Genomic DNA, 23,768 nt, shown 5'->3' on the forward strand with positions numbered 1-23,768 from the left:
TATTTAGAATGCAATATTTAGGTCTGATGGTGTATCTGACACCAGTAATCTGACAATCACCCCTTTATTACATCTCCACACTGCAACACAAGTGGGGAAGGGAGGTTAAGAACGATAAGGAGAAACGGGGTATTCAGAATGAATAGTCCCTCTCTAACCAGGTTTGGCAGTACAGGACACCTACAACTTCAACCCCTTTTCTCTTAGCCCATCGTGGGTGGTGAAGGAGTGACGGGGTAACAATGAGGGGCCAGGGGCAACCGGGATGTTGAAAGGTGCAGTAGAGGAGTATTACCTAGATCTGGTGGATTCCTCATCCATATATCCTATTGAATTGCCTCATTGAAAAACGATACCACTCCATTTGTAAAAGCCCCTGCCAACTAAACTGAAAACCCCACGAAAACAAGAGCATTATTTGTATGCTTTCCAAAATTGTTGTATCTGCCACTGCAATAAATCATAGGAGCACATTACTCTGAGACTGCAACCCCAGTCCACTATGGTTTACCAGTTGCTTATTCAGAAAGATCCCTAAACGTCAGACATTGCTACCCTCAAGTGTATTCATGCTGCGGAAATTTTTTGGGGGCCAATTTAGAGTCTGGTGGATGGAATTCAGTCCACCTGGAAGGATTACCTCCGCCTGCAAATGTAGAGATGTATGGCCCATGGCCCCACAGGCATCTCTCTCTAGTGACAGGACCTACCGTCTTGGGCATCTGGAGCCCGACATGGCCCGCCACTTAGGCTTTTTGGTTTTATATATACATGTAAAAGCCAGAGTGGCGGTTCACGTCGGGCTCCGGATGCGCAAATAGCGCGATCCAGAATTCACAAGTCAAGTGTATCACGGACACTCCTGGATTGTCAAATGCAGATTTCATCACAAAATATGTCCTTACCAGTGCGTTTCAGCTGTGGCCTTGATCATGGCAATTGGTGAAACGCACTGGTGGGGACATACTTTGTGATTTAATCTGCATTTGACAATCCAGGAGTGTTCGTGATATCCTTGACTTGTAAATTGTGGATCGTGATATAGTATATATATATATATATATATATCCAAACAACTGCCCTGAAGCATTGGGAGCGCACACAACTTCGTTCTGCCATCCGGCTTTAAACATGCAGCCTGCCTTTCTGCGCCACAATATTTTTCATCAGCCAACGCGTTTCAAGGTTAAACAACCCCTTCTTCATGGGCAAACGACAAACAGCATTTGAAACTCGCAGCCACTTCATTTCCGGCAATTTATTTGATTGTAAATCCGCCCCCAGTGGGCGTATGCCTAGTGTAATGTCTATTATAGTGCCTGATGGGACACAGAGTCCTGGTGCGAGAGTCAGTATTCCTTTAAGTAAGTTCAAATGTTCCATTTGTTTTATTCCGTTTTTTAATTATTACCTTTGTAGGTCATGGCTCATTCTGACAGGCTTAATCCGCATATAGAACGATGTGCTGTTCAAGTCAAAGAGTCAAGTCAAAGAATTTATATAGCGCACTACATACCCAGAGGGTCTCAAGGCGCTTAGGGAGGGGGGGAGGATTACTTGTCAAATATCCACGTTTTAAGTTGCTTTCTGAATGCTAGGTGGTTCTGGGTAAGGCGAAGGTAAGTGGGGAGTGAGTTCCATGTTTTAGCTGCTAGGTATGAGAAGGATCTGCCTCCCATGGTGGTCTTGTTGATGCGAGGTACAGTGGCGAGGGCTTGGCTGGAAGAACGTAGTTGGCGGGAGGGGGTGTAGAATGACAGTCGTGAGTTGAGGCATTCTGGTCCGGTGTCGTAGAGTGATTTGTGTGCGTGGGTTAGCAGTCGGAAAGTGATCCTCTTATTGACGGGTAACCAGTGGAGGTCTTTCAGGTGACCAGAGATGTGTTCGTTACGCGGGATGTCTAATATGATCCTGGCTGAGGCGTTTTGGATTCGTTGGAGTTTCTTCTGGAGTTTAGCGGTAGTACCTGCGTAGAGGGTGTTTCTGTAGTCCAGTCGGCTCGTGACCAGAGCATGGGTGACTGTTTTTCTGGTTTCGGTGGGGATCCAGCGAAATGTTTTTTTGAGCATGCGAAGAATGTTGAAGCAGGATGAGGATACGGCGCTGACTTGTCTGTTCATTGAAAGTGAAGAGTCCAGGATAACGCCTAGGTTCCGTGCGTGGTCTGTCGGGATGGGTGCTTTTCCAAGGGTTTTCAGGCCACCAAGAGTCGTCCCATGCAGAGGGGGATGTACCTAGGATGAGGACTTCTGTTTTATCTGAGTTCAGTTTCAGACGGCTGTGTTTCATCCATTCGGCAACTTCTTTCATTCCTTCGTGTAGGTTATTTTTGGCGGTGCTGGGGTCATTGGTGAGAGAAAGGATCAGTTGAGTGTCATCCGCGTAAGAGATGATGTTGAGGTTGTGTTGGCGGGCGATGGCCGCGAGGGGGCTCATGTATACGTTGAAGAGGGTGGGACTGAGTGAGGATCCTTGTGGAACGCCACAGATGACTTCAGTGGCCTCGGACTTGAATGGTGGAAGGCGGACTCTCTGGGTTCTTCCGGTGAGGAACGAGGTGATCCATTCAAGTGCTTTTCCTTGTATTCCGATGTTTCTGAGGCGATGTAAAAGGGTGCTGTGGCAGACTGTGTCGAAGGCTGCAGAGAGGTCGAGGAGGATGAGTGCGACTGTGTCTCCATTGTCCAGTAGAGTTCGAATGTCGTCTGTTGCTGCGATGAGGGCTGTCTCAGTGCTGTGTTTTGTTCGGAAGCCGGACTGTGAGGAGTCGAGGGATTTGTTGGCTTCGAGGAAGGCGGCGAGCTGGTTGTTGACAGCTTTCTCGATGACTTTGGCCGGGAAAGGAAGGAGCGAGATGGGGCGGTAATTTTTGAGTTCGGTGGGGTCCGCTGTGGGTTTTTTCAGAAGGGCGGTGAGTTCAGCGTGTTTCCAGCTTTCCGGGAAGGTGGCGGAGTTGAAGGAGCAGTTGATGACGTCTGAGCCCCGGGGAGTGGCAGCCCCCCAACCCCCACACAGGGTATTTTTTTTTTTAAGTCCTGGGGGTGGTAGGCCGCGAGCCCCCGCCATTCTTTCCTTAAAGCCTCCCTCCCATATATTTATAAGCCCCGGGGGGTGGCAGTCCCGGGGCTGGTGGGGGCTGTGAGCCCCCCCACATACTCTTAAAAAGCCTTGGGGTGGTTGTCCCCGGGGCTTGGGGGGCCTTTGAGTCCCCCCCATTAGTTTTCGAAGCCACGGGGACTGGCGGTCCCCGGGGCTGGTGGAGCCTGAGAGCCCCCCGTACATAATTTAAAAAAGCACTGGGGGGTGGCGGTCCCCGGGGCTGTGGGGGCCTGAGAGCCCCCCACATAATTGAAAGAAGCTCAGGGGGTAGTGGTCCCCGGGGCTGGGGGGACCCTCTGGACCTCCCTTCACATAAACAGTATTGCCCCTGGGATTTGGCCCCCCGGGGGGCTAATTACCAAAGAAGCGCAGGGGCTTAGGAGGTCCTTGTGGGACCCCCTAAGCATGCCTCGGGGATCAGGGTGTTTCTACCCTGCCCCCTTTTTGCGTTTTTCGTGGTTTTTTTTCTGCTTTCTTGTGCCTCGGTTCTACCGAGGCAGAAGATGGCTGTCATCACTTCCTGGTTTGGAGTGTTGACAGCCGATTAACATACAGCTTGTCATCGGGAGGGTGCTCGGATCCTGCGGGCCATAGATATATATATGATTTTACTTTTGATTTTCTCAGGAACTACTGAACAGATTTACAGCATTTAACAAAAAGGCATGAGTCTGAACCAAGGACTACCTCTTTGCCAAATTTGGTGTAATTCCATTCAGCAGTTCGGGCTGTAGCTGCGGCTAAAGGTTCCTATGGGGAAACTGCATGGGGAAAACACGTTTTGGGACCCCCTTTTTTCTCGGCCCCTGCTTGACGAATCACCCCAAGACTTTCAGGATAGGAGCGGACCGGGGCCATAAGTTTTGAAAATTTCGCGAAGATTAGTTGACTGGCGCCAAAGTTATTGGAAATAGAATGTTGCGGATTTCCTATGGAAAATAGATCCTAACTATAACTACCTACTGGCGACTGCCAGTAGGTAATATCTATATAGATATATGTGTGTATATATATTATACATATAAATTCTAATATTAGAAATGTAATTTTGTATTTTTTTACATTGCAATACTAAAACTATCACAAATGTAATTTAATTATACATTTTGTTCATTTTTATTTCCATAAAATATAATTTTACACTAGCCATACCTAAACCCTAAAACCCTTTACTACTCCTAAATACTACCAAACCCTGAACCTTAAAAACACTTATACCCCTACATTCTATGAATTCCTAAACCCTCAATATATACATCCTACCTCTAAACACTACTGATCCCTGAAAACTCCTTACAACCCACAAAGACCACCCATCCCTGAACCCTTGAAATTCCCTTACTCCCCCTAAACACTAGCCATTCCTGAACCCTAAAAAACCCTTACTAGCCCTGAATCCTAGAAAAACATGTACCATTTTTTTAAACCATTCATTTACTCAAAAAACGAAAAAACTTAAAATCATATATCCATATAATAAAATTACTTTTTTTAAATGTAAACAATAAATCATAATTAAAAGTGCCTGATATTCCTATTAATTAAATATTAATTGAGGTTAATAAAAAATAAGCTATTTTAGCACTAGTTTATGTTATATTAGTTTATATGTGTAACGCACATTTATGAAACTTCTTTGCACTGTAGAGACTGATATAATTGACAAAAACTAAGAAAAATAAGACAAATTAGAAAGCATGAGTTATTGGGAAGACTATCTATGAAAAACTAACCTTTTGAAGATTTCTGAATTTTAGTAAGTCTTGTTCACTTCATAAAGGTACGGACAGGGAATTCCACTGCCTTGTCACAGAGCGCTTTCTGTAAGTGGCAGTTTGTGTTATCGCCACTTGCAGTAGTGGTGTTAGCTGACAAGAGACACTGATCTAGAATTTCCCACCTTAATGCTGTCACCCAAAAAAAGAGTTGTATGAGAGCACACCGCTCTATGCACTGTTTTATGGCTGTAAAATCATCCCAGGATATGATTGTACAGCCAACGCTTGCATATTTGTGAGAGGACCAGTAATGCACATAGGTATATGTTCACAGAATCACTAGGCGGAAAGCATAGGCATTCTAATGGTGGTGAAGATAACAGCAGTAGTTTCAGCAATTTTCCACAAGGTGTGAAGCTAATGCATGGACAGAGACTTCCTTTTTCGTCACATAATCCATATGTTTGTGCATATGTAGGAAAATACATAATTGAACAAGAAGGGCAGCATCTATAGTGTGCACTGCACAAAAGAAAGGAAGACAAGAACACAGACGAGATATAACTATAGGCCTGCAGCTGTGAGCACGGGAATGTGACCGCTGAAGACATCTGCTTCAGACATCCCTGCATCTGAAAGAACTGTTATTGTTTTTACAAATGCTGTCAGACATGCCAGTGTGATAATCACAATTTATGAGGAGATGCTTCATCCCTGTCAGCAGACAGTGTGGAGTTGCAGGGCTGTTGGACATCTCTATACCCTGCGCTATTTTTAGGAGAATGTCGACAATGTGCAAGATTGCTGGTAGCAGACCGACTGCCCAGACATTCCTAAAATATGTTCTATGTTTGTGGAGGTATTCGAGATCTAAAAAAATTATAGTTCATGATCAAAGGAAGCACATATGGAACTGAAGGAGCAAATAACATCATCATGCGCTAATCCACCCCAAATAACGAATTTGTTGCAAACAGAAGACCAGGGGGCCGATGTAACAATGCAATTTTTAGTCGCAAACGCTGTGCTTCACAAAAAAGCAGCGTTTGCGACTAAGAATTTGCTAAATGGAATGTATGAAGAAAAATGTATGGCAAAATTAAGAAATCGCAAAGTTTGCGATTCCTTAATTTTGCGTAAGCATTTAAGGAATCGCAAATTGCGATTCCTTAAATGCTATGCATCAAGCATTTCAATTTTGCGATTTTTCCTTAAGAAATCGCAAATTACCACCAACTTCAAGTTGGTGGTAATTTGCAAATTCTTACACAAATGCACTTTTTGGCATTTGTGAAGGTGCCATATGGTGCACATACATGCCCTTAGGGCATGTATGTGCGCCATATGCACACACATGTAAATTTCAGGGGTGCATCAGGGTGTCCTTATGACACCTTTGCACCCTTGAAATTATTCTCAATTTGCGATTCTCAAATTGCGAATTGCAAATTGAGAATAACTTCCTATTCATTCCTATGGACCTCCTGGCCCATAGAAATGAATAGGAAAATATCCCTTAATTGCGAAATCGCAATTTGCTATTCGCAAATAAGGAATATTAAGAAATTGCTAAAAAAATTGTGATTTTTTAGATACATACCATTTTGCAATTCTCAAATAGTGAATCTCAAAAAATCGCTATTTGAGAATCGCTAATAGGTATTTTGATACATCTGCCCCCAGGTACTGAGTTTGTTACCAGCTTACACCAGTGTAACTTTAGAGTAGGTACAGTTCATGTACCTGTGACATGTGACAGCATCTCTAATGAGACAAACCGAGCATTGATTTCTTTGTACCCCAGAAACCATACACCTCAATTCTTCTACCTTTGTTTTTTGATGTAAGGTAATTGTTTCTGATAGCCCCCAGCCCTTCATCTAAGCCATCTTCGTTAAAAAACAGCTAAATATATGATGTTTCTTTAAAGAACACCCATAAACTTGCTGCATTGTAGTGTTGGTCCTTTTGGGATCGCACACTCTGTTAACAAATGATTGCTATCAGTGGTCTTTTAGTAGCATGGCTACAGTGCCTTATAATGGACATACTATAGCATAACATAGTATAAAAATGTATGTATTATAACAAAAGATGCATAGCTATCAACCCATCCTCTGTATTCTACATTATCACTTTCTCATACAGAGCATTCGCCTTCACTGATGTCACAAGAATTCGAGCTTAGCTTCTTAAAGACAATTTATGGGTGTGAGTTGGCCTTAGTTCATGGCCCTTTTGACCATTTTGCAACAAATAGGTTGACATATGAAATCAATCCTAGAACAATACATTATAAAATAATTTCAGACACAGAAAAATACAATATATAGAATCAATCAAATGTTAGCGAGATTAAAGATCATATATGGAGAGTGATTGAAAGTTGAACCACTCATATCACTTACTTTGGACTGGGCCGTATTTCCTGTCCATTTTTGTACCACTTCAGCTCAATGGTTGGATCAGCCAACTCAACCACAAATCTCACTCGAGATCCTTTATCAACCTGATACGCAGGGTCTAGTTTCTTTGAGAATGCTTTGGGAAGGAAGGATTACATGAAAAAAATAATTTTGAATACTTTTTTGCATTTCTTTTAGTCTACAAACCTGCAAAAGGCAATTCACAAAATAAAACTAGCAAAATCTAAAGCAGTGGTTGCAATGTTTGGCGTCATACTGCCGCCACACTGTTTATAAAATGCTTTATAAAATGTTATCTTTCAGTTAGGGACAAATTTCCTTGTGTTAGATGTATACGGATTACTCTTGTTTTGTCAATGCACCACTTTTCCTTTTTGACAATTGCCCCATTCCTTCTCTTTCTCTCTACCAGTGTCTCACAGCTGAATAATTCTGCCATTCGAGTGTTGGAATGAGTAAAGTAAGGACCTTACATGTCCATAAATATTTGCATATACCCTCCGCTCTTATATAATGTCCCTCCAAATTTGTAGCCCTTCTCCTATGAGCTCTGGGCTTTAGTAGTGGGTTCCTCCATAATTATGCAATATCTAGCTTGACCACTGCCACTGCAAGAAGTAAATATAGCTTGACGTACCCAGGGACCTACCAGCCCACCATTATTCTAATGTTTTATATCTTATTAGGCAATTTAAATTACAATAAACCAAGCACCTCTTTATTTAATTTGTCTGAAAATCAAGAGAAACATTAGATTCCATCCAGTTAATGCACATACTATCCACTGTGGGTACCGTACCTTCGCTCTTTTTTTCTTCTCTTTTCATGCGCTTCAGCCGTTTAAGCATGCCCCTGAGGTCAGTGATGCCGTACTGGAATGCAATTTTCTCATATTCAGCAGGGTGAGCATTCTTTAGAAGTTCCCAAACATCTATCTCAGGGCCTTCTTCAGGCTTAATTTCTCTGACGATGTGAAACAAATAGTATCATTTATTTCAAGAGGCTAACATCATTCATGGTAACAGACCAGCGGACAACTCCGAATGTTAACCACCAACGTTACATTGGGCAAATCCAAAAAAATGTTATCAGAGTATTAGCATTACTGACTTATTGCAGTTATACATTTTCTTGTTGCTATGTAAGGAATATTTCCAATGTGTCATGCATAAAATGCTGGTGAAAATCTTTTGGGATAATGTTGTTAGATGTCAAACCTTAATCAACTTTAGATACATTTAAGAATATGTTTTCATTTTAATTCACTGGTCAGGACTGTTAAGTCACAAAGAAGGGTCACATCATTAAAAAAATCAGTTCCACGAATGTGTTAAAAGACATAAGGACATGTTTTAGTAAATATCAATTTATTGGCTGTCAAGATGCAAACATTATTATTAATAAGAAATACTCCTAGTAAATCCTATTGAAATGTGTGAAAATCTCGCTAACTTATAAAACCATAATACAGCTCTTTCCCTCTCTCTCTCCCCCCTCTCTCTCTCTCTCTCTCTCTATATATATATATATATATATATATATATATATATATATATATATATATATATGTGTGTGTGTGTGTGTTTGTGTGTGTGTGTGTGTGTGTGTGTGTATATATATTTATTTCTATACACGAAATTCTCATTAGAGACTTTTCTAAGGAATACTGCATATTATAACAGGTTGATAATAAATGATGTATTTTTTAATTGACCTTATCTGTGATTACAAAAGAATAACTGCCTGAGTTAAAGAAAAGACTATTGTCAAGAGTACACCAGTCTGTTTTCAGTGATTTCACATTTATGATTTTTAAATGCTTGTTTATCCAAAACGGCGCCTGCAGAAAGCAAGACTCCACCTTATATGTGAATTGCAGTTATATAGGTATCCCAGAAATGTTGTGGTCAGACATCGTCTCAGAAAGGTAGAATTCTGAAAAAACATTTAAGTGTTAAATTTACCTATTAAATATGCATATGATTTAATCTTTAACAGTAATGTGAACAAGCCCAGGCACATATGGCCAATATTATTGCAGAGTGAATTGGGGTAGAAGAAGAGCAAAACGGCTATGGGCAGGTGGATGTGGTTAGCCATCACCCCCGCCTCCTCCCCTGCCCCCCACCCCCTAAAAAAGAATAGGGAAATGTGTGTATACAAGGCAATGCGATTCTGGGGCTGGAGGAATATAACACACCAGGCATCCAGTGATGGTGGCGTGTCTATTCGAATAAAAGTTTCAAAACAAAGGTTAGTTAGGGCAGGAAATGAAGAAGGGATTTGCCAATCATAGCCTTGTAGGAGGAGGTTTCCTCATCAGTTCATGGTGCATGCTAGGAATATATGATTATACCACGATTTCAATTACCACGCATGGCTTTACCACGCGAATTTTACATCGCAAGTGGCTTTACCACGCTGGTATTTACAACGTAGGATTTTACTACGCCTAGAAACGTCTTACCTGCACGTCTTTCTCTACGAGCCCTTACTTCCATCCTCCATTGAAACAAGCGTCAAAACACGTATACCAAAATAAAAAAAGGACTGTTTTTTTGACGTACACGGCACGTCTTTGGGGGAGGCTCTTTCCTTTTTCTTTTAAAATTATGTTCGTTTTTTTTTTTAAAGTAAACTGCTTGTTATTTTTTGGGGGGGAGACCCCCCCCAGCCCCCCTCTGCCCCCCGCTTGTTATTTTTGGGGGGGGAGACCCCCCCCAGCCCCCCTCTGCCCCCCAAGCCCACGCAGAACGACTCGAAGGAATACCACATCTCCCACCCAGCCCGTGGTAAAGACGTCGTGGAAGGCACCCTGCGTGGAAGGCACCCTGCGTGGTAAGTGTCACGTGGTAAATGTTAGTAGTGGTAATGCCTTCGTGGTAAATGATGTTTCCCGCATGCTAGTGCTGGCAAAAATCGAATATTGGTGGTTTCAGGGAGTTCCCCCACTATAGTTAATCCTATAGAGGTGTAAAGAGTGTGCTGGAGGTATGCATGTTTTAAAGGAAAGGAGTAGATGAAGATATTTTCCCTCAAATTAAGAAAATGTGATGTTATATTAAAAAATGTATATGTGGGAAGCAGTGGGAAAAGTGCAACCACATTTAAAAATCATAAAAAACACTAGACCATCAACAAACATTGTCAACAGCACAGTGATAGCTTCTAAACCGGGTTCTATTATATCATGAAACTACATAAATAACATGGTCACACTTTCTCAATATTAACTAGATTACAAACACAGTTTACTTTCCTTGTGGTAAAGACCAAATGTGACTTTCTAAAGTGTATTGTCAGTGTCACGGACTGAGGTATATAGTAGCCCACAGCCAAGTTAATTTTATTTCCAGGACAAGCAGAATTTTATCTTCTGTAGAAGGACTTTGCTGAACCCAGAATAGGAGCGTTTTAGTCCCCTGCAGGGCCACATTGTTGTTCCATGAAGAGGAATATTTGAACTCCCTTTAGAGGCACGTACTGTCCCTGGAAGTTGTTGAAAGTTGTTCAAAGTTGTGGACTCAAGTGAAATATTTTGGTTACAGATGTCAATTTTCCAAGCAATCATGCACAGTGCAAAAGTAATGCATGCAATGAACAATGCAAAAAAAAAACACAACACCACCACACCAGTGTGCTAACCCTATCGACTAGCTCTTACGCCAGGGGACATGATCTTCAATATATTTGGTGTCTGTAATATTTCACTACTGATCACTATCCAATTGTTGGACTTAGTTTAAAGTACCATGTGGCACTGAGTATAATGGGGCATTGTCAATAATGGCAGGGCTTACTTTGAAGCCGCTGAATGGAGGGACCTTGTAAGTACCAGCTCCTTACAAAGCACACTGGCTTCCAGGAATGGTTCGGTACTTGAATGGGCGAACCTAATGTTAGCCTTCTGACCAAGTTGTTAAACAATCACTCACAGAAGTAAATAGATGAAGGCCAGAATAATGAAAATAAGGCCATTGACATGTGTGTGCAGGTATCGTTCTTTGGGAACCTGATTGATTCTTTTTCCAATCCCCACCTGTGCGTCTTGCGTGTTTTTTCTCACCTACGTTTAAGCAGACCACTAAAGTCAAGCTCCCCTGCGTCCTCTTGTCCTTCACCACTGTTGTTAATAAAAAGAAAACAGACCAAATCTTTTTTCAATACAGAGAGGCAAGGTCATCACTTTTTCCAGACTCTAAAGACACACAATGCAAAAACCGTAAAAACAATTATTAATACCATAGCAACACAAACTTGCATTTCATTTCTGACACAAGAACGTTTTAGTGCATCCATGTGCTTGTGATCAGTGAACGCAATGGCTTGTGTTGCTCTGTGTGATGGCCTAGCGTGGCAAGTTTTTGCACATTTTCACAGCAAAAATGTGCCCACATTTGAGTTGCATTTTTTTCTTTTGGAACACAAATGCAAGAAATCCGGCCAGGGCAAAATGCGCTTGTTTCTGCAAGACTGAGTTTAGGTTTCACCTTAACACATCTGTGCCAGAAGAAACAAACGTTTTGCGCTGGTCTGCGTGCTATTAAAAAGAAGTATTGAACTGCACTGGACTTTTAGTCCTTAACCATCATGTAAATTATAACAGAGTAAAGTATAATCAAGGTACATTTTATTTTCCGTTTTAAAATTAACATCAGATTTTTTTTTTTTAAACGTACTGATTTTTAAAAAAATCGAAAGGCAAGTACTTTTGCAAGTCTAGATATTACAAAATATTTTAAAACATTGTGGTATTTTATATAGGTTTGTAAGATGACAAAAACAATAAAGAATTCTTTCATTTTTGTAATATCCTAGCCATCATTATTTTATGGCAAGCGATTTCTCCTGTCAGAAGTATCATGTAACACAAACTGGCATCATGACATGCGTACAGTGACTTACTTCACCCCGATCTCACATTGTCTGCTGTCGTGTCCGTGCTGTATTTGCACTGAGATGTTCAGCTCTTTAGCCCATTTAACAGTTAGGATTTTATGGTTCACTGTATGTGCATCCACCAAACAAGTAAGACCCTTAATCATATTGCATGGACAGAAAGCAATATGGCTGTCATTGTATGATTAGTCTGTGTGCCTCACCACACGATTATTGATACACTGGAAAGTAACCACAACTACCCATGGCACTACATTGGAGCCCATAAAAATCTCTTCACTGCACCACCATCCATACCATTGAATTACTACCTCATCGATGCTCTACCGCTTCACAACAGGTTAATAAAGCATGCCACACTTACATTATTACCCATTACGACTGCACTGAACACCTTTCAGAAATACCATCCCAAACCCTCATTACCATTTCTGATCATCACTTCTCTAGACTCCGTGGCTCTATACTACGCGTACTTATAAGAAAGCACCTGGATGTGGTTTGAAAGAAGGATTGTCTGCCCAGGAACATTCTCTCATAGGGACTACTACATGTAAAAACAGATCTTAGGGAGTTTGCTGGAGTGTTTTTAGAAATGTTTCTGGTTGTTATTTGCTTTGCTGGGTACCCTATGATGTGTTTTTGCTTAGCCTTCTTAAGTTTTGACATTCTAGAATTTCTTTTAACCAAAATATAGGTAAGCATAAAGTTGGTAAGGTGCTGGATGACACTAGGTATGTCTTTGGATGGAATGTCCCAGAGATATTTGGGAGCAGTGTATGCCGTGTGTAATTTGCAAGTTACCCCATTATTCTGTGCCTGTATCAAGGCTGTCCTGCAGTTGTATATCATATATATATATATTTAGTCATGCACATCCTTGTAGACCTGTGAATATGTGCAGTTGGGGAATTATATCCTTTGTATCGACCCTTCCAAGTTTACAACTTTACTAACATATCTGTGGCATCTACATGTGCTTTCTGTTTAGGTTTTAATTTTGCGGTCTTTTACAAATTCTATCTAATAGAAATTGAATCAGCAGAACATTCCCGAAGTGGGGTAATTTTTCTAATCAAAAGAACACAATCTATTACCACAGCCTCAGAACCCTTGTGTTATCTGGTTGATGTGCAGCGGGGGCTGATGTTGTCTCCATTACCTTTTGATATGCACACACTCGAGCAGGACAGATCTATCCTGCACCTATACGCTGATGACACAGGGCTATTTCAGAATGTTCAGTATCTAGTCCTGCTAAAACGCTGCCTGTTAGCTACCGAAGGACAAATACCCAAACAATTAGATCTCTGGATATCCAAAGTTGCAGGAAATAACCTTTATCCTATTCCTGCCTCTGATTACAAATGATTGGGCTTCCCATCTATACCTGGCGTTGTATCAAGGCCATCAATAAATTCAAAACCAAAGCATGTCTATTTCTAGCTTCATTTCTTCATTGAGGTACTTTCTTTCCAAGTGCTTTATTGTGTGACAAGGCCTATCACCAATGGTTGCTGCTATGATCATCATGCCACTCCACGCTTCACTGGTTACCATTTGAAGAAAATAATTATTTTCGGGGAAGCTTCCATGGTGTATAAAGTTCATGCGGCATCCTCTACATGTTGTCGAGATGCTGCTGTTGTCAGTTCGAGGACTACACGATTCAATATAAGGGTAGAGGTTCTCAATTCTGGGACATAGTAAAAAATGCACAAGTACAACTCTAATTATGGCTATTTCGTCTTAAGTTGCAGTCAGATCTCTTGAACCAGATATGCTTTGCTCTGCTTTGCAATAAATAGTGAGATGTGTGAAGGCACTGGAGGCCCTCCTGTGAACTCAGCATTTGTTGAAGCTTATCCTTGAGAAACACAGAGTGGCCTTGTGCTACACTTTACCAATAGGCCTGTGGTAAATTTTGTAACACACCCAGGCCTCGAGTACGTTTGCTCCATTTCGGAGTGGACCGTTCCTATGTATTTACACGAGCATATGTGATCATGTGAAGGGTATTTTAAAAACTTAATTCACTTTGGTCACCCATTCCATGGTGGGTGCCAACTTTGTAGTAGCTCAAGTTTTTAGACTGTCTCTATTGGAAGGTTAATTACACTTGGCTTCTTCAACATAGGCTACGGATTGATCACCTTAATGTAGCTTCTCGAGAAATGTGAGGGTACCTGGTATACAAGCTCAGCAAAGGCCACCCCTGTGCAGAGTACTCAATGCACTAAGGTGATTGAATTATGGTCTATGCTGGTAGCACAGGTCAGATAACACCTCACCCAAGTGACTCAATGCCCAAAACAGTTGTAAAGGAGTTAGAGGTGGCAGGCCTTTGTGTTAGATAGCATCAGAACTAGGAAGATGCCCTCATTTTACACGGCTCAGAGCATTTTGAATTCTTATTGAATATGCGCACTTGCTCGAGGCATGATCACCACACAGAGAAGTGTAATACACTTCATTCACAAAGACTTCTATGAGACTGTAGTAAGAAGTATGATGAAGCTTATTTGTTTTGCATATGGAGCACCCTTTTGTTTCACTGTTTTCCTGTGTTACTGATTATGATATTATGGGAATACTTTAACAGATGTGTAGTGTTGTTTTTATGAACTTTCCAGTCTACATGCCTTCTAATTCCTTCTGTTCATAGAAGCTGTGCAGTGTTTCATTAAGAAGGCATCACATTAAATAATGTTGTTATAATTGGGTCTATATTATTTAGTCAATTTGTATTACAATTAAAGTAATATTACAAACTACTTGAATAACAATAGCGCGTGGGCAGCTCTAAATGTGATGTCCTCGCTTGGACCTTCACCAGGCAGTCATCACCCTAGGAGCTGCTGAACAGCATCAAAACCACGGACTTGGATGAACGGATTCTGCCTAGATAAATGGAAACGGAATAAACAAGCGTAGGGAACACAAGTGCACCTAACTATCCCTCCAGAAAGTCCTGATCAATATGAAGAAACTGACTAAGACAGGTAAAACCCTATGATAGTACAACAGGTTTTTAAGGTTTGCTGATCTTTCTATAAAAATGACGTAGATATGTCGTTCCCTGGATGCTATCTCGCTGCTCAATTTACGAGGTAGATGGTAGGCACAGAGAAGAAATCCACTAGGAAACAAAACTCATTGGACTGTGAAGGTTAAAACTGCGAATGTGAGCCTCATAAGTGCTACTAAATGATTGGCTCAAATATTTGTCATGTTTGCAAGCTCATCCACTACTCTGCAATGACTAGCAAGAATTAGGGGTGCCATTATGGTGTATTTTACAGGTGGTTTGCTTATTTTCTTAGGATGTTTATGGCCAGAGTCACCCGCAGACTGCAAGTGCACCAAACATGAATCAATGTATAATGTGTGCCTTAACAGGCCGAAGTCTGTCTCCTGATGCTGAAATGAGAGGGACAGAGATATATTGTTGATTTTACCTTCTCTTGAAAGCAGAGCGGATGTCGATAGACTGTGCTGCTTCAGGAGTCGCTACAAAAGGAAATGAAATTGTAAAACATACACGTTGCATTGGTCTTTGAGTACCAGGTACATCACAATTTGAACTTCTCAATCACATGTTACAACCTAATATCTGGAGTTATCTCCTCCACGAGGCTTACAGAATTACAGCCAGTAACAGTATATATACACGTAGACGTCATTTCTATTTATAATTTACATCATTTCCGTTTCTGAAGTCATGTCGATTTGTAATCCAGCCAACAATTAGCAACTCAATTAGATGAACAGTCAATCATCCAATACATGAATTGCACATCAGCAAATAAATCAATAAATTGTACACATAATTATGACTAATCAATTGTTCACCCAAGAAGCAAAAGAGTCAATCAACCAATCAATGCACAAATCAGCCAATCAATCAGGAAAAGAAGCAAATACTGAATCAACATATCAACTGATTTACCAGTCAATCAGTCAAGGGTACATCAGTCATCCAATTAACCAGTCAGTCATCAATAAATCACTCAGTTGATCAAACTAGCATTCAATTAGCATGTAGAATTAAGCAATCAGTGATCCAATCGAAGATAAAAAATAATCATTCACTTAATTGGTGAGTCAGTCACTGGCATCCAGTAACTCGTCCTTACGTATCCTTACTCACTCAAATTACACACTCTTTGGCCAAAGTCATTTCTTTCCATGCTCACAAATATACTTTTAATGTAGAGTGCATCAAACTACTTTGCTGAATTCATTCCCCTAAACTACATGCGGTATAAATATGGTTGTGCTCATCCAAGTTTAGGGGTCATGCGGCTTTCCTGCTAGTTGAGGCACGGGGAAAGAAGCCAGTGGTGAAAGAAATGGATAATCACCCAAAATGTTTCCATGGAGTATACTCCATAAGCGGCATGTGTGGGATAAGAGACAGGTAAGGCAGCAGAGTCCTTCATTATTGGCTATCAATAATTATTCCCAATCCAAACGGCTGGTCAATGTTTGCAAGTGGCTGCTGGGTAGCAACATGTTGATGTCAAACTTACCAAATACTCTGACCCTGATTCACAAAGGGCCTCAGCACTCGTGGTGGAGATCCGAAGTCGTGGGGGAGTCCCCAAACAGGGGTGGAATCTCCGCAGCGAGAATTTTCATGACTGCGGGGCAACCGCCATGAGTGCAGAGATTCTCCCATGATTGTGGGGCCTCTGCCACAAGTGCGGAGGCCCTTTGTGAATCAGGCCCTGAGTGTCGCATCACAGTGCAAGCTTCCGTCCTTATTTAGGAGTTATGTGCAGAGTATGAAACCATTTGATTGTGCACCATGTGTTGGGATGTGATATGTAGAAAACCTACCCATCAACCCAAGGTGAGTGGTAGGCTCAGTTGTGGCTAATTTACTGCAACTTGCAGAGAACTGCAAAGTGGTGCCACCTAGACATCTGATAGCACCAATGGTTTACAATAGGACAGCAATTTAGAATGATCACTCTTACGATGAGGCCTCCCACCAGACACAGACTAGGTGAAAAGTGAGTGCTCAAATTTCACAACTTCAAGGCTGCCAGATTAAGGTGAAACTAGCAGAATGATTTTAACAACCCACGTACGAGTTGACTGAGATAACCCATCTCACCTTTCCACCACTAAGCTCTCACCTAACTTGACTGCACGTTTCTAGCAATTTAAATAGAGCTACAGCAATAAAAACCGACTTTCACGTAGAGTGACCGAAAATATTTCTATATTGGACATTAAATGTCCGATTTAAATCTGAATTAGAATTCTGTTTTTCTAGTTTGTGTGCGTAGAATTTCTATGTGAATTTGATGTTTGTTACATATCATGACGATAGGTAGGAAATGCAGACCCAGGCCAAACAAACTACCGACACCCCAGCACAAGAACACCTTGAGATGGTTGTTAAAATAAAACTTACCGATGACATCAAGATCGAAAGAACAACTATCTAACTTGTCCTTGTACGTAACTTCACATCTGTAGTTGCCACCATAGTTCTCCTTTGCTTTGATGATGTGCATTTCAAAAGTGAAGGTCTGAAACAAACATTTACAAAAAAGTTTATTTAGTTTCAAGTCACTAATGGTCTAGATGCAGGTCGGACTTCATTGTTGGAGCTGCTAATACGGTTTGTCATTAAAAAGAGTGAAACACCAGAATAAGAGCTTGACTCAGAGCATACATCTGTACAGGTGAGGGATTAGGATGGTGCAGAACTGCACATATGGGATGATGTATAAGATCCCTCCCAATTTGCGCATCACTCAGGAAAGAGGACAAAACACAGTGGGCAGTAATGAGAGGGTTTTGAAAGTGGCTAGGATGCAGATGTAAGGCTGTATGCACCTGAGTAGATCCAGTGAAGCTTGCTATGAGCCGCAAGTCATGTGCCGTTTAATGTCTGGCAACTTGTTTCATTCCTAAGGGAACACAGATTTTAGTGGGAAGCAGGAGATGCCATGAGAACTTTCCTGACTGGGAGAATTAGTCTTTGATTTCTTCCGCCTCCATCGTGCCTTGTCCATAACTGCAAATAATACAGCTATGGATTTAATAAAATGAGTAAACCTTGAGGAATATCATTTCTTAACCCCTTGAGTGCTGGTGGTGGAACCACTCCGTCACCAGCCACGGGCGCGCTGTGCTAGTGACGGAGTGGTTCCGTCACGGCGCGCCACCCCGCCCATGCAGCCTCGATTCCGCGCTTGCGCGGCGCGTTCTATTGAGCGGGCGGGGCCGTGACAGAAGCACTCTGTCACAAGCACAGCGCGCCCGTGGCTTGTGACGGAGTGGTTCCGTCACGAGCATGGCAGCGCCGCGCGGCCCCCCTTCCCCCCAGGGGTTAAGAAACAATCACACTTGTATACATGTTCTTTACTTACTTCCCAAGGAGCATACATTCCTAGTGAATTCCCCTCCCAGGAAGGCAGTTTGTGGCTTCCAAAGATAGCCTTTTAGAAATACATCTTGTTACATTGACCACCATCTGCGACCACTGGTATCATCCCTATCCTCCCAAATAGAATATGTTAGACCTGACAGCCTTAGAGTGGTCTCCCCCCCCAATTTTCTTCCTACCTCCTCCAATTTTTCTGACCTCGTTTGTGCTGGCTTAGGACTCTGTCCAAGTTTCCGCTGCTAACCAGTGCTAAAGTGCTTTTGCTCTCTCCTCTAAACATGGTAATATTGGTTCACCCCAATTGGCATAATTAATTTACATATAAGTGCCTAGTAAAGTGTGCTACATGTGCCCAAAGCCTGTAAATTAAATGGTACTAGTGGACCTGCAGCACTTATTGCAGAGACTGTATGTGCCATTTCAACAGGGCAAAATAAACCTCATGCCAGACCTAAACCTTCCCTTTTTATACACACAATTCACCCCTAAGGTAGGCCCTGGGAAACCTAGAGAGCTGGGTGCAATGTATTTAAAAGGGAGGACGTGTAATTTAAAGTTTTACATTTCCTGGTAGCAAAAAACACTTAAATTCCTTTTTCACTACTGCAAGGCGTATCTTTCCCATAAAATAACATTGGGATTACCTTAATACATTTTAAAAGTGTCATTTCCGATTGGGCTGAGATTTGACCCTCGAGTTTGGTGTCTCTGGAATCACAATTTAAAATCACAACTTATGGTGAAGTCAAATTTTAAATTGCAATTCTGAAAATGCCACTTTTAGGAAGTTGGCATTTTCATACTTTAGCCATTTGGTGCCTGCTTCCTGTGTCTGATCACATGTCTGGGGTGGGTCACAGCTGAGTTTTGTGGATTTCCCTAGACAGCCGCACACAATGGGAGCTTAGGTATGACTTGTTGGGCCATCTTGGGGGGATGCGAGGTAGGAGCTGGGCACAGCCTCACAAATATACCTGAGTAGGCTGTGCCCTGTGCACACACAAAGGGATGCATACCCCACTGTAGTGAGTCTGGACCATGTAGTGAGTCTGGTCCCAGAGATGATCTCTGTGCACTTTAAAGACCCTTCTTTGAAGTCTCCCTCAATTCAAAGACACAACTGGGTATAAGTATTGGACCTCAGACACCACCACTTCTGTACACCTCAAGCCCTGTGGATACTTTGCCAGGAAGAAGGACTGTTGTGCTGCTGAAAGGACTGCTGGACTAACTCGCACCCCCGCCATGCACAGTTTTATCATAATTTTTGTTATCGGAAATGTTACAGTGATATTATCAAAAATGTTATAGAAGATGTCATGACTGATGTGGGTTAATTAGCAGTGCATGGCGAGGGCACGAGTTATAGTTACCTTAGGGCATGAGTTAAAGTTTCTTGAGAGAAGTATAGCTATAACTGCTGACTTTCTATGTTTTTGTATGTGTAAAATCTGAACCTAACTATAACATCACTGTAACCTTCGTTTTTTTCCAGATCTTCTAAAGTAATTTTAATTTCCTAACTTTAACGTTCCTGTAACCTTTTGTTTTTTCAGTGAATTTCTATGGTTATTAATGGTATTTCCTAACTATAATGTCCCTGTAACCTTTGATTTTTTCTGTGAATTTCCAGGTTTGTTTTAACGTAAATTAATATTTAATTACCACACGTTAATGCAACCGTTGCTGTTCATGGCCTATGGCAAAACCCCTGCCACCCCAGCCAAACATCCCCTTGTAGCACACCACACGCTGCGGACAACGTTTGTCAATTGCACGTCGGGGTTGGCCACACGGCCTAGCCTGCAACCAAGCCCTGTGGCCAATGCAACGCATGCAACCAGCCCCATGCCCAGCTCGGCCTTCGGCGATGTGTAGCAGGGGGTTGGCCATAGGGCTTGGCCTGCTGTCAGGCCCTGCGGCCAACTACCCAAAGACAGATAGCCAAAGAGGGAGGGGCTCGCAGCCCCTCTCCAGACCAATTTCTGCCCGGGACCCTATCTCCCGGGCCCAGGCCTATTTTGTAAATGGGAAGGGGGCACACAGCTCACCTCCTGGGCTGATTTCTGGCCCGAGGTCCCCATCTTCCAGAGCCCGTCCGTGCTATAAAGGGGAGGGGGCACTCGACCCCCACACACTGGGCACATTTAGCCCCTGGGACCCCATCCTCTGGGATGCTCCACCTTTTTAAACTGGCCAATATCGGCCCTGCATCCCCATGTCCCAGGGCCTACCCACTTACTAATGGGGAGGTGGGACCCCCTACCTGGATTAATTTTGGCCCTGGAAGACCCCATCTTTTGGGCCAGTACATATAGAAAATGGGGAAGAGGTGTGCAGCCCCACCACCCCATTCTGAACTGGATTCTGAAACCCCAGGAGAGTCTTCAGGCTTCAAGGATAGTACAGGATCTATTTATCAGGCCTAAGATCTGCAAATCCTTTGTCAAAATCCACTTTTCAAAAAATTATTTGATGTGTACTTCAAATAATTTTTTTGCTCTTTCACTGAATAAGTAACATAAAAGAAACAAAGATTTTAAATCTTGGATTCAATCCCAAAAATGTCAACCCCCTTTCCTCTACCTCCGAAGAACTCATCCAATCTCTCTAACAGTCTAGTTATATGTGGTGCTGAAGTGCATATGACAGTTCATGCTGAGTGATGAATGTCCTTAAATATATAAAGGCTACTCCTGGGTCTCTAATCCATAAACAATTGGCTGTAGGAGTGGAAGCACTAGAAGAACAATGACAGTGTTGAAGTATACAGCTGAATGCAGAGTCCTGATGAGTAGTTCATTCAGACAACCTACCCTCAAACAGGTGAATTGTTAAGACCTCCTCCTTAGTTTACTGCTTAACATACCGTGTATTTTAAGGTGCATGCTCACCCATACCTTGGATCTCTTGATACTGAATTAATAGATGATTATTATTACCCAATTCAATGGTATTCATTTTATTGACCTCAAAAAGATGAAAGGCTAGGAGGACCCATCAGGATTTAAGTCTGTGCCCATGAGGTCAAACACAAATCCCTGGAGTGCTTGCAATAGCCCACGGACCAATTCCTTCTCCTAGAAGATTCTAAGAATACATAAGGAGCTCAAACTAGACTATCAGTCAACACCTCCTCACTATGTACTGCAAACAGGCATCCCAAAATCGGCACCCCCTGCAACAGCTAGACATTCCGTCTTTACAACAAGAATAGCTTCCACCACACCATCATTATATGTTGACAACCCTATCCCAGCAAACCTGATAAATCCCGTGCAGAGCATAGACCTCTTTTTATTGTTTAAATCTGTTTGTAATTTTTTTTCACATTTTACAGCATACAACCATAACAATGCCTATACACCGAGAGCAGTTATTTGCAAGTGTTACAATTATCAATTACCCATCCAAAAGGAAAAGGGGACAGATGAGTTGCGCAGCAGAGGCAAAAGGGAGTCTCATGACAGCGCGCGCATAGAAGGCGTAGCGGCACCTAAGAATCTTACCCCTGGGCTACTTGTGGACATTTCAGGCATGGTATATCTTAGGACAAACTGTGGACATAGGGTACAACAATAGGAGGGCAACTTAAGCAAGAAAGGTTGAGGGAGTCTCATGAGACCAGCTGCCATGCTTTGTATAGCCGGGGAAGCCAGCTCTATCAGAGCTCAAAGTCAGCGGGACTCTGAACAAAAGGGGGGGGGGGCACATCGCTCTAGAAGTCGGGCTGCACACCACCTCTACTAAAGGGGTTGTGTGTGTCAGTCTTGGGTATCCTGCCGGGGTTCCGGTTTCCCCAGTGTTAGCGGTCAATTCCTATATTTCGACACCATGGTGTCCCATTGAGGCGCCAGGGGGAACCTTCGGATACCAAGCAGGTCTTCCCTGCCCTCCGCTCTGGGCCAGTTGAGTAAAGATCTATACCAGGCTAGTGTGTGAGGTGACTGAGGGGATTTCCATCTCTTGGTAATCAAGCGTTTTGCTGCTAATAGACCCAAATCTAGGAAGCGGGTGGTAGCCCTGTGTTTTTTATTCCTGCTAAATAAATGTAATATGTGCACCTCCCATCTGGGTGGAACAGCATGGGATGTGTAGGTGGCCAGAGTGCTTGTCACATTGCTCCAGTATTTGGCCAAGACCGGACAATGCCACAGCATATGAAGAATGTCGGTATCTAACTTCCGGCAACGAGGGCAAGCTGCATCCGTACGGAGAAAGTATCTGTTAATTTGAGCTGGGGTAAGATAAGCCCGGTGTAGTATGAAGAATTGGATATGCTTAAACCGCTGGTTACGCGGAATGTACTTTGGGCTGCCCTCAACTGTAGTCCACTCGCTATCTGTGAATGCCCTCCCCAAGGCCCCCTCCCAGTGGTGTCTCAGAGGGGTGAGATCGGCCTCTGTGTGTTGGCGAATGGAGGAAGCAAACCATCTTGTCAAGTGTCTCCCAGTCCCCATCACGTGAAGGTATTGCAGTGTGTGATGCGTGGGCGGTTCTTGAGCAAGTGTACCCCACTTAGATGATAACGAGTTTATAAGAGTTCGATGTAATAAAAACTGTTCAGGGCGCAAACTCCCTTCCACCATGAGTTCCTGATATGGGATAAGTGAGCCATCCTGAAAATGGTCTCCCAAGTCCTGGATGTCCTCTGAGGCCCAGTGTTGCAGCTCAGCAGCTGTGGTAAGAGTATCCCCTCACAGAGTTCCTAGCAATGGGATAGTGTGTGTATATGGGGTGGTGGCTCTGGTGAGGAAGAGGCTCATACAAAAGCTTTCATAGGCTACGGTGAGCAGAAGTGTGTCTGGGGTTTTGGACTTTGTGCATGGGTGGAAAACCTGTTGCAAGTTATAGTGCGCTATTGGAGGTTGTAATGAAGCTGTCCTCTAAATATCGGGATGAAAGCCACCTAGCAACCCATTGCAGCTGGGAGGCTAGGTAATAATGCTCGAAGTTGGGAAATGGCAGTCTTCCCAGTTCAGCGGGCAAGTATCATTTCCCCATGGACACCCTGTGCCTTGACGACCCCCATATAAAGTCCCTCACAACCTTTTCCCATTGTCTGAAGAAGGGTGGGGAGATGATAATAGGTAGAGTGGTGAAATAGTAGAGGAGGCGAAGAAGGGCTACCATTTTAATAAGAACAATCCTCCCAGAGATTGCCAACAGGAGGGTTTTCCAGAAACCCATTTGTGACTAAATGACTGTGGTGGCCCTAAT

General features: G+C 42.6%; 1 protein-coding gene across 17 annotated transcripts in view; it reads right to left on the reverse strand.

The window, feature by feature from the left end:
• Window positions 1–23,768, reverse strand: part of MYBPC1 (myosin binding protein C1) — a 323,873-nt gene that overhangs the window by 146,700 nt on the left and 153,405 nt on the right. For all 17 annotated transcript variants that reach the window (XM_078675170.1, XM_078675161.1, XM_078675152.1 and 14 more), the window contains 5 exons: window positions 17,568–17,685; window positions 15,601–15,652; window positions 11,310–11,366; window positions 8,043–8,206; window positions 7,226–7,358 (listed from right to left, as the gene is read on the reverse strand). In XM_078675170.1, coding sequence (XP_078531296.1) covers window positions 7,226–7,358; window positions 8,043–8,206; window positions 11,310–11,366; window positions 15,601–15,652; window positions 17,568–17,685 — 524 coding nt within the window. The remainder of the gene's footprint in view (window positions 1–7,225; window positions 7,359–8,042; window positions 8,207–11,309; window positions 11,367–15,600; window positions 15,653–17,567; window positions 17,686–23,768) is intronic.

The sequence above is a fragment of the Lissotriton helveticus genome, chromosome 1_1 (assembly GCF_964261635.1).
Source record: "Lissotriton helveticus chromosome 1_1, aLisHel1.1, whole genome shotgun sequence".
Taxonomy (NCBI): domain Eukaryota; kingdom Metazoa; phylum Chordata; class Amphibia; order Caudata; family Salamandridae; genus Lissotriton; species Lissotriton helveticus.